The sequence below is a fragment of the Gadus chalcogrammus genome, chromosome 1 (assembly GCF_026213295.1).
Source record: "Gadus chalcogrammus isolate NIFS_2021 chromosome 1, NIFS_Gcha_1.0, whole genome shotgun sequence".
Taxonomy (NCBI): domain Eukaryota; kingdom Metazoa; phylum Chordata; class Actinopteri; order Gadiformes; family Gadidae; genus Gadus; species Gadus chalcogrammus.
The window spans coordinates 26,981,079-26,992,425 of NC_079412.1; the positions used below are offsets into that span (position 1 = coordinate 26,981,079).

The 11,347-nt window shown below is 47.4% G+C and overlaps 1 protein-coding gene across 2 annotated transcripts in view; it reads right to left on the bottom strand.

The window, feature by feature from the left end:
- Positions 1-357: 357 nt before the first annotated feature.
- Positions 358-11,347, bottom strand: part of LOC130389311 (adenylate cyclase type 6-like) — a 30,019-nt gene continuing 19,029 nt past the window's right edge. For both annotated transcript variants that reach the window (XM_056599045.1, XM_056599038.1), the window contains exons 6-24: positions 10,235-10,346; positions 9,859-9,986; positions 9,573-9,731; positions 9,238-9,379; positions 8,738-8,869; positions 7,613-7,641; positions 6,833-6,980; positions 6,543-6,640; positions 6,252-6,339; positions 6,041-6,157; positions 5,629-5,778; positions 5,191-5,366; positions 4,971-5,003; positions 4,852-4,884; positions 4,573-4,705; positions 3,917-4,180; positions 3,281-3,485; positions 2,777-2,901; positions 358-2,383 (exon numbers count right to left, since the gene is read on the bottom strand). In XM_056599045.1, coding sequence (XP_056455020.1) covers positions 2,255-2,383; positions 2,777-2,901; positions 3,281-3,485; positions 3,917-4,180; positions 4,573-4,705; positions 4,852-4,884; positions 4,971-5,003; positions 5,191-5,366; positions 5,629-5,778; positions 6,041-6,157; positions 6,252-6,339; positions 6,543-6,640; positions 6,833-6,980; positions 7,613-7,641; positions 8,738-8,869; positions 9,238-9,379; positions 9,573-9,731; positions 9,859-9,986; positions 10,235-10,346 — 2,401 coding nt within the window. In that variant the 3' untranslated portion in view covers positions 358-2,254. The remainder of the gene's footprint in view (positions 2,384-2,776; positions 2,902-3,280; positions 3,486-3,916; positions 4,181-4,572; positions 4,706-4,851; positions 4,885-4,970; positions 5,004-5,190; positions 5,367-5,628; positions 5,779-6,040; positions 6,158-6,251; positions 6,340-6,542; positions 6,641-6,832; positions 6,981-7,612; positions 7,642-8,737; positions 8,870-9,237; positions 9,380-9,572; positions 9,732-9,858; positions 9,987-10,234; positions 10,347-11,347) is intronic.

Here is an 11,347-nt window from a genome sequence, read left to right on the forward strand (position 1 = left end):
TTAGCTACATACTATCTCCAGTGTCGTGGGGAAACCTTAGACTGATACATTCAGAAGTGGAGAGGGTCCGACAAAGGAGGGTAAGTTTCACTGTTTTGGCCAGTTAAAAAATGTGAATTACCCTCAACCTGTAAATAATCAAGTTATATAGACATATATATAGCATAATAAGTATTCATTATCCTAACATAAATAATTTAATAGTCTGAGACTAGAACGCACAAAATAAGAAAAATTGAGCCATAGGCTCTCTTCAGTATCTATTTTGCTAAATTTTCATTATTGTTAAATATACCTTATTATTAGAAATCCATGAATGACAAATAACATCATAAAAACAGAAACATCCAGATTAATGCAAATCAGCAATTTATTGATTTCTTATTCAAGGGAAATCTGTGGAATCAATTATTCATATATCATTCTATTTGAAGGGTCTCTTTTAATGTAAAAGGAACAAAGTACTGTTCACCTTAATTAATCTGGAATACAGACAAATATGACGTTTTTTTCTGTGATGAAGAAAGAAGACTGGCACACTTAATTGATTATGGTCCCTATGGTTACTTTTTAAACATGGCTTCAGTGTTATTCGTTTTGACTATCTTTTCAACCTGCTGGCAAACAGGAAGTCATTTACATCATTACATCTCTCACTTTACATTTCAGTGACACAACCTCTTTAGCTATATACCACACGCAACATAGTGAATGCTAATTCTCAGTAGTGTTACCATGGAGAAGAGATCCAAGATTTGAGTTATTGATTTCAAATGACCGACTTAAGAGTACCATGTACCAGAAAATGTTGCTGAAAGAAATGCTGTATTGTGGATTCGTCATTTGTGAACAGAATACCTGTACCACAGAACAGCATTAATCTCAAGGCAATACCTGTGAACAGTAAGTTCCTACATACAGCGTATCCGTTCAAAACAGTCTATGTTTTACCTTTCAGGACAGCCAGCTTATGTTTGGACATTGAAACAATAATGAAAAACTCATCAATTGTTTCTAACGGAATGAAACTAGAATCACAGCCCAATAGACATGTCAGAAAATCCCCATTTTCTTCTCGAACAAGTTCTAGGAATGGAGACACGACTACAAAGTATAATATCAAATATGCTTTGTAGCGACCAGTTTGGCGAGAAAGCATTTGTCTTACAGTTTTGTAAAAACTCACAGTGAAAAGTTTTGCCTTCGAAGATCAAAAAAGGCATTCTGTTATATATTCTCTTTCTCACGCAAACGAACACACACACACACACACACACACACACACACACACACACACACACACACACACACACACACACACACACACACACACACACACACACACACACACATTGTAACAGGTAAAACAATCTCTTTTGTACCACAAGTGCTTATAGAGCCATTTCGCCTTTATCTCCAAAAATATTTGGGGTTGTACCAAAAATACATTGTCAGGTGGGAGCAATTAATTAATCAGTCATACTTCTCTGCAAAACACACATCTATAATCTTGCTTATTAACATTTGAAAGAGAGGACGGATTCTGGTAAAAAAAAGAAACAAAACACCCCAAAGGAAATCCAAGCTGTCATGTGTGTGGGAACGCTACACTGCGCGAGTTAGAAAGAGTTCTCCCCCATCGACGACAGCAGTGGTACCTTGGCTTCTGTAGTAGAGAGCGGACAAACTCAACAATAAATAACTGAAGATTACTATACTCGAGTAAAATGCAAGACATTTCCGACTGCATCCCACACGCATTTATAAACATGTCGTGTTTGTGTATCTCTCAAACATTTGTTCTTTGGTCATTTTATTTTCCTTCACGTATTCTTTGCATATTTTCTTCATGAAGCGATGGTCTTGTTATAACAAGGTAGTCATTAAAAAAAAAAAAAAGAATCCCTCCCGATTTAAATAAATAACTCTAGGTGAAGTGTCGTCAAACACAGGCAAAAAAACATGTGCCCCTTCACGATTCCTCAAGCAGCTTGGGAGGGGTGGGGAATCAACCTTCAAATAAAAACCCGGCTTCCTATGTGTGTGCATAGACGCAGCGCCAGGGCAAAAAGAGAAGGCCGGCCGGTGTCCTTCTTGGCCGTCGTCTCTCTCCCCGCCGCGTGCTTCCCAGCATGCTTTAGTGCTCCGCACTATGGCCTTGTCTTCCTCCCCCACCCTCCTCCTCCTGGACCCTGCGGGTCTCCCTGGTGTCTCGTCAGTGCAGGGGGAAGTGACGTTGTGGTACGGCCGCTCGCTAACTGCTCTGGGGCCCGCTGGTGAGGAAGTAGGTGGTCATCTCCCCCTTGCCCTTCACCTTGACCACGCCGCGGTAGTCCAGTTGGTAGCCCCGGTTCACCAGCACGTGCTGCAGGTCCGCCGTCACCTAGGAGATCACGTGGACAAAGGGCAGTAAGACCTGACGGCCTCCTGACGAAATGAAGGCAGTTCTGTGGAAGGCTGAAGGCTGAGGGCTAATGTTAACAACGTCTATATGTTAAACCATGAATAAATCGAATGCATCTAATTGAATGTGCTGAAATAGGAATCGATGAGGATGTTTAATTTGGGAAGTGGTTGACATGCCGTCCACTCCATCATGAATCATATCTCTGTTATTATATTACGATATTGTACATATCTGTTACAGAGCAGCCTTCGTTGGGCTAGAGTCCCCATTTTGGTCAAGGATAGATCACAATAGTTAACTGTCCTACTAGTACTAGCATCGTTTGTAAGGTCAGTATGATACATTCCTGTGGTTGCTCATGCATGATACCTGGATGTAGTCGGGCAGTCCCGTGCTGTCCATGCGACTTGCCACGTTGACCGTGTTGCCCCAGATGTCATACTGGGGTTTCCGCGCCCCAATAACTCCTGCCACAACCGGACCCATGTTGAGCCCTGGGAATACCCAAAACACAGGTTCTGATCCATCTCATCCACTTTCCTTTAAGCAAATAGGACCGTTATTTACATTCTAGTCACTAGGCTATAAAACCAAATATATATCAAAAGATTGACGTCAAAGCAACATGTGTTTCATGAGGGAGCCTACTCGGAGCAGGTAGAGGTAAGGCACTTGGGCTCAAGGATGCAGGTCTGAACATTTGGGAACTAGCCCAGTAACTTTTCGGTTACGTGTGCAACACCCTAGCCCCCAGTCCTGCTTCTACACTCCCTTCCCCCCCCCAGAAAAATGAAATGCATCGATAATGTCGATGTAGAAGAATGCTGATCCTCCCAGGATCGGCCTGCTGGCGTCTTGTCTACCCTCACTCACCTATCTTCATCTGGAAGTTGTTGAAGGAGTGCTCGTTGATGTACTTCATCTGCTCCCGGAGCCGCATGGAGTAGTCGGCCAGGGCCAGGATGTGGGAGCGGCCCTCCCGGTCGTAGGTGGAGGCGTTGAGGCCCGAGGCGGCCATGTAGGTGGAGCCGATGGTCTTGATCTTCTCCAGCTGACGGAACCGGTCCTCGCTGATGATCTAGATGGAGAGAGAGAGAAGGAGTTAAAGGCGACGTGTTATAGCACCAGGTGTGAGGAGTGTGATTAGCCATTTAGAAAATCTGTCTTTTTCCCGACATCACAAGTGGGCGTGCCCACCAAGATGTATGACGGATAGAGCAACGTTTGCCAGAGTCTACTTGGTAGGCTGGTAGGCTGATCTATCCAGCACACATCCAGGTAGACACGCCCACTTGTGATGTCAGAAGAGGCAGATTTTCAACTGATTTTTGAGCAACCTTTTACCAGTTGTAGAGTGTTCCAATATCGAAAAACCTTCCATAAATATTATGCAATTATCTATAAACAGAATATTAAAGAAAGACATAAAGTAGGTAATAGAGAAGAATCCCCGCTAAAGATCCCAAAAAGACCCACCCACGGCAAACACAAACACACCCACACACACACCTCATCGAAGTCAGCGATGATCTCGTTGAGCAGGCGGAGGCACTCCACGCCCTCGTTGTTGGCCTCCAGCTCCACGTAGAACTCGGAGAAGTTGCAGATGGAGGCGAACATGACGGCCACGCACTCGCACGACTGGTAGTACAGCTCGTCGTTGCGCCGCTCGCGCTGCAGGAAGTGGGCGGCCACGTCCTTGGGAAGGATGTTGTGGAGCAGCCGGCGGTTGTAGGCCTGGAGCTCCTCCATCTCCTCCTTCTCCTCTGTGGCCTGGGGGAGTGGGAGGTGGGGGGGGGGAAGGAGATTAGAGCAAGCCGGATGGAATGACATTGACTAACTCAGGGTTTTCATGTCACCGCGTCGATGCATGGTTGGACCGAAGACTTCACCGGCTTAAATTCACTACTAATTGAATCCAATCCAAATCGATTGGTTGACTCCTGCAATGGGGTCCTACCTAAACACTTAGAGGACATTTGTACCCAAAGCATTCTCAAGTGAGGCAGATGAAAATGAAAGCATACAAGGTGTATTTGATTAATTGATTCTTTGCATAGTAAAACATGCATTTAAACAAGTCTTGGTTAGAGTGCGGGGTAGCAACAGGAATCAGTACACGTTGTGTGGCTGTTTTGAGTGCTAGCTTTGGGCGTTCCAGCTACCTCCAGCTTCCAAAGGAAGTCGAGGCGTGCAGTCGACTCCACCTGCTGCGCGTGCAGGTAGAGGGCGAGGACAAACACCGTGAGGATGACGGGCGTCATGACCTTTAGGGACACTTTAGTGACGCTCTTCATGCTGAGGAAGAGGAGAGGAGAGGAATACGGATGACGTGTGTGGATAACCAGGTGTATCACATCGAGAGAAAACCATTAAATTAATTTATAAAAGGCGTTAAAACGATGCAAAAAAAATCTTTTTTAAACAAGGCGAAAGGGACTTACCAAATCTCTGTGGTTTCATTTAAATAAGTGCTCCTGTAAAAGCAACAGGTAATTAGTCTCTTTGTACACTGTGACTCATAACCACAATTGTCTTTGTAGTTAATATAAATGCAACTTACAAGTACTGGGAGTCATTCAAGGGATTTAATGATCTGAAGAACAGAAAAACATCATAAGACATGAATTCAAAGCGGTATCCAGGGCAATCTTGCATTCCTGTACTTGTAATGTCAACCGGTATTCTCTCAGCGTGAAATAAATAGTCTCAGGCCCCGGGTGCGCTGTAAGTGCGTGTTCCTCGGGTCGGAGCCTTATAACCAGTGAGGTCAGGGGACTTACAGCGTGTTGGCGGTGACCAGCAGGTCGGCGTTGTTGAACAGGGTCACCTGGGGCCACTCCACCAGCACGATGAAGACCAGCTGGATGAGCACCATGAGAGCCAGCTTGCCGATGCTGCTGATGTGCAGGAACACGGAGCAGGCCAGCAGGGTCAGCATCACGCTGTAGCTGAAGTACTGTAGCGGGGAGTCGGGCCAAGGGAAGAGGGGTGGGGAATAGACGGCCAAGAGGAAAGAGAAGGTATGTTAGACAAATAGAGGCGGCCACACCTGATCACAAATGCAAACACAATTGCGGTGGAACAGCCTCACGGACGGCTGCCTTAGGACAGCATGTCAATGGGTACACGAGGGAACAGTCACTGCTATTCAAGCTCGGATGCTCTGAGGGGAGCAATGGGTGGGTTAGGGCGGGGGGGGGGGGGTGGCTGATGCTGACCTCTGGGAAATGGCAGGGCTTGGTCTGGCTGGGACACAGGGTCAACCCGTCCCCGGCTGCTCTGGTCAGGTTGTGGAGCAGGCAGAGGGTCACGGACGTGTTCCAGTCCGTTGCCACACAATCATACAGGCCCTCTGTGTTGCATGAGAACTAGTGGGAGGCAGAGGGCAGGGAGAACACACAAACATACAGACGCGGTCAACGGATGGTCACACAGTGTGGAAATGATTTACCGGAAGAGGGAGGGGAACATGTGGCACGAATGCCACGGATCAACCATGTCACTTAGTGTCATACATCCTCTACTGAAGTCCACAACTAAAATCCCTGGAAAATGTCACAGCAGGACTCCCCAGTCTCCTGCTTGTCACAGCAAAATGGCGGAGAATGGCGCCGCGGCTGTTGTTCTTACCATGTTGACAAAGGCGGCGACGAAGAGCAGCAGGATGGTGATGACTCCCACCAGGGTGCTGTTCACCCGGGACTGGACAATCTTCTTGGTCAGTGTCTGCAAGGCAGCGGGGAATACCTAGGAAGGAGCAGATTGGACCCGTGGTGAGGGAGGATGACGCAGAACTGAGGGGTGAGGGGTGTGTAGATTGGAAAGAGGAGAAAACGCTTACTTTGATACAGGAGTAGATGGCACAGATGAAGAGGATGTTGGTGAGGATGACGAAGATGCTGACGAACAGAGCGAGCATGAGCGCCGTGCTGCAAGTGACACATGAGAGAAGATTTCTTTATTGGTAAATGAGAGAAGATTTGTTTTTGAGGCAAGTGCAATTCTCTCTTGTTCACATTTTATTGCCCGACAAACAAACAGAACAGCTTCCCGACGTATCATTTCATAGAAGATAATAACAAAACACGTCCCCGACACGAAAGGAAAGCTAGTGTGTGATTTCAGTACTCACTGAGGAAAGATGATAAGCTGAATGGCACAAATGAAGCAGAAGACGAGCAGCGAGCACGCCACGTACCCCCCGAAGCGGTCGTCCACCTTCTTGGAATACTAAAAAACACAAGAACCCATACATTGACCCACAACCATTCACTGACAAATCAATGAACTGATCCTTTACCTTCCCCCACCGCCCTGTGGGCCCAAATACAAATGTTATGATGAAAAGCCCCTCCTTGCTATTATTGATCAACCCATACCAGGTCGTCTTTGAGATTTGTCCTCTGTCCAATGATCATTGACCTTTTTTTCCAGAATGGCGGTCTGGAAGGTGAGCAGGAACTTCTTGACATGGTCCTTCCTCAGCTGGTCGATGCTGCGGGCGTCGATGGCGCGGCCCAGGAACTCGTCCACCTCGTCCTCTGGGTTGAGCGCCTCCTGAGTGCACCGGCTGACGCAGAGCAGAAGAAGAGAAGGTCACCACGCCTGGGTCTAGGTAACTGTGTATCCACGCTGTGTGTGTGTGTGTGTGTGTGTGTGTGTGTGTGTGTGTGTGTGTGTGTGTGTGTGTGTGTGTGTGTGTGTGTGTGTGTGTGTGTGTGTGTGTGTGTGTGTGTGTGTGTGTGTGTGTGTGTGCTCTGAATGTCTGTGTTCCTTTGACAATTAGGGCTGTCCCTGCTGCTTAATCCTATTGGGCTAATTTATCAAATCAACCGAGACAATTGGGATTTTAATAAATTATGAATATATAAATGTTTGAAATAAGCTAAATGTCCATAGTGTCATATTTTGCAGAATTACATTGTGTGTGATATATTTTAATACAATGACTAATATCCTCAGGATCTGAAGTATAAAAGAGACACTTGTGTTTTGCCTTAATAACTTGCAATAATCATTACACAGAGGGAAAAATATGGATGATAAGCTAGAAGTAATAAAATACATAATTAGGAAAACATCTGAATAACTACACAGAGAACAATTGCTACTAGTTTGGGTTTGAGACACTCACATACTCTACTTCTATTTCACAAGTGCACAACATCACCACATGGAAAGAGACAAGGTTAGAGGACTTACTGGTCTTTACTGGATGCCTCATCAATTCCCTGAAAAAAGAGAGAGAGAGAGAGAGAGAAAATGAAACACAGAAATAGAAAGATGTTGGGAGCACGAAATACAAGCAGGGATCCATTGTGTGTGAGTGAAAAATAAATAAAAAAACAAGGGGGAGAGATTATGGCAGACGCCAGAGAAGACATCTGCACAGCTTATCCCCCAGTTCCAGACTTATGTTTTAATTAATACTTGGAGGCTTCAAATTACAAACCTCATCACCCTGGGGCACTGGCCTTCTCCGATGGGAAGGGGGGGGGGTACAACATCAGACGCAATGGGGTACACCGAGTAATGAAGACACAAAAGCATAAATCGCAAGATTAAAGAAAATGGAGAGAGGGGGGAGATGAGGACGATATTAAAGAGAACGGCAGAGGACAACGGCAGGGTTGACAGGGTGACGAAGGAGGGAGCAAGAGAGATTTAGGAAGTGACAAACCAGGCGAGTGTGTCTGTGTGTGTGTGTGTGTGTGTGTGTGTGTGTGTGTGTGTGTGTGTGTGTGTGTGTGTGTGTGTGTGTGTGTGTGTGTGTGTGTGTGTGTGTGTGTGTGTGTGTGTGTGTGTGTGTGTGGATGGAGGGGGGTTCATAGAGGACAAGATTGATCAAACTGCTTCATCAGATGAGCTTATGCGATTGCAGCCCCTGGGATTCTGCCCCTAATCAAAGACCCGACCCTGTTCATTAACAGATCAATAATACGGCTATGAATCTCTCGTGTGTTCTTTAGATGTGTCGATTGTGCACATTTTGTAAAAGAAAAGGGCACAGGCGTTCTTTTTATACTTGTATTATGAGTTTGAATTGAATATAAATAAGACGATTTGGCTGTGAAGCGCGTTGTCTTGAATTAAATTCCTTCTTATTTCCGTAACTGTTGACTAGTAGGCATATGGCCCCACCCAAGCGGTTAGTGATCAGATTCCTAATTTCTGACGCACTTAAAAAAGGAATGCGCAGCAATAATTTTACTAATTAGAAAGGAAAATAATAAACAACACATGGACGGTTGTAGACCTCATCTATCCTCAGATCCTGTGATCAAGGTGTTGTGGGAGGTGGTAGTGGGCTTGTGTCCTGTGTCTTACCATCTGCCTGAAGACCTTGGACTCCTTGGTTCGAGAGAAGGATCGGTCGGGCACCCAGCGTGGCATCATCAAGGCGTCCCCCGAGTTGGCGCGGACCCGCTGCATCTTGGCCATCATTGCTTTCTCCTCTTTCTATTGGAGCACCCCGACAGCAGCCCGCCCAGATGTTAGAGCAGGTAGAGACACAGACTGAGTCAGAGACTGAACTTCATGAAGCGTTTGTGTCATTTGCATTGACGTGATTGTGTACTTGAGTGTGTTTGCATGATAATGTGCCCATGTTCATTGAATAGGGCATGATGAACACAAGCCTAAAGGTTCTTTGTTCAAACCCCAATGTACTTAGTCTACCTCTGAGCATCCTTGAGTGTCCTTGAGCCCAACCCCTCCCTGCTCATTATTGACATGTCAAGTAATTGTTGAGCTGCTTGTGATCAAATATGCAAGTGTCCTAAATGAATAATTAGTAAGAGTCAACAGTAATAAGTATGTGCACTAACTCGTTTCTGGCTGCATCCTAGCACCAGGAAGGTCTCGATGTTGTTTGTGTTCAGGTATGCGTTTCTTTCTCCTCCGAAGCCTGGCTCCACCTCATAGTCCCCGTTCAGATACTGCAGCGTGGCGTTAGTGATGTGGATACGCCTGTACACACACACACACACACACACACACACACACACACACACACACATACACCAAGGTCACTGAAGAGTCAAATTGATATAGCGGTGACTACGTTTCAGAAAAAGACTGAGTGACCTCCAGGCTTCTGAATTCAATGCTAAGCTAAACGCTGTGCGGCACAATGGGAGTCGGTAGCAGGAGTGTGCCTTACCCTGCCTTCCCTCCGGCCTCCATCTGGTTGGCTAACGTCACGTCGTTGGACCACACGTCAAACTGCCACTTGCGTAACCCCAGCACCCCGCAGTGGACGCGCCCGCTGTGGATGCCCACCCGCATGTTGACGTTGACCCCCGTCACCTCTCTCACCAGCCTGCGGAAATAAACACGACAATGACACACACAAACGAATCGCCGCGCAGCGCAGAGGGTAGCGTGTGGTATGTAGCATGTAGCATGCAGCGCGCGGCATGCAGCGTGGCGCTTTCGGCGGGACTTACGAGATGGCCTCGATCATGTCCACGCCCATCTCCACGCAGCAGTGGGCGTGGTCGGCCCGCGGCTCAGGCAGCCCCGAGACACAGTAGTAGCAGTCCCCAAGGATCTTAATGCGCAGGCAGTGGTTCTCCTGCACACATGCACACGCACACACACACACACACACACACACACACACACACACACACACACACACACACACACACACACACACACACACACACACACACACACACACACACACACACACACAAAGTGTGTCATGCAAAAACAGATGTTAAGCACACAATGGAAAACGGGTGCAAGAGGGAATGCCGTAGGGATTTCTTGTTTTTTCTTGTTTTTTGCCCGTGGGACGTGTCAGGCCACAGTGCTCACCGAGGCGAGCTTGTCGAAGCGGGCAAACAGTTCGTTCAGGGTCATGACCAGCTCCTGGGCCGTGCACTGGGACGCCAGGCTGGTGAAGCCCTCAATGTCCGCAAACAGTATACTGGAAGACACACGACAGACACCATCAGACATGAGGGATACCGATGGAGGCAGCCGAACACACAAAGTGTATCCGAGTAATCTGAGCATAATTGCCCACCCTCTTCCTACCCGCCACTTCGTGTTGTGTGTGAGTCTGGCTGGCCCGTGGCAGCTTGTTGGCGTTGAGTAGAGGTGTAGAAACGGCCATCGTTTCAGTTCTGCTTGTCACTGTCTGGGCTGATCTAGGTCACCTCATTCCACCCATTCCAAATCAGTTCAATCCTATCCTGCTCTATTTCTATGATTGCCTTCTAAACCTCAGCTTCTCTTCTTTGATTTACTTCTCCATGGCTTTAGTTTAGTTTGATCCCCCCTCTCTCTGTCACTCCCGGGAGAAAGGTCAGGCACTCTGCATACCTTCCATGTCTGCCTTCTGAAAGCGACCACCAAACCATACAGGGATAAACAACTGAGGCAGTGACCGCTGGCAGCATGCAGAGGGCGCTGTTGGCCCTGCAATGCTCATCCTCCACAGGCGAGTCCTTGGGTTGAGTCATTGTACCCAACGATGACACGGAAGAATCTCCTGGGAGAGAGAGCGCTAGCTTACATTTTTCAGCCATCTAGAGTCCCAATAGTTGCTTGTCTACATCTCCCTTAGCGGAACCAGAGTCGCACGCCCCCCTATTCCCCACAGCCAATACAAGTCCCCCTGTTAAATTGACCTCATTCAAGTCAGCCCAGCAACACCGTCGGCCAGACAGGGAGATTCAGAGCGGTACTAAACGATGGCTTCTCGGCGGGGGTGGGGGTGAGGTAGTGGGTTGAGACGTGGGTGGAGATGAGGGCAAGGGCAAAGGGGGGCGGGGGATGGCGGGCCCAGCAAGGGTCTGCTACACAGAGTCTGTTACAGGAAGTGCAGTGGCGTGCGGCGGGTCAATAACACACCGTCACAGCCTGGCGGGAGCGGTAATGAACCCAGCTTTCATAAGCCATGTCACAGTCGCTGTGGATGGATTG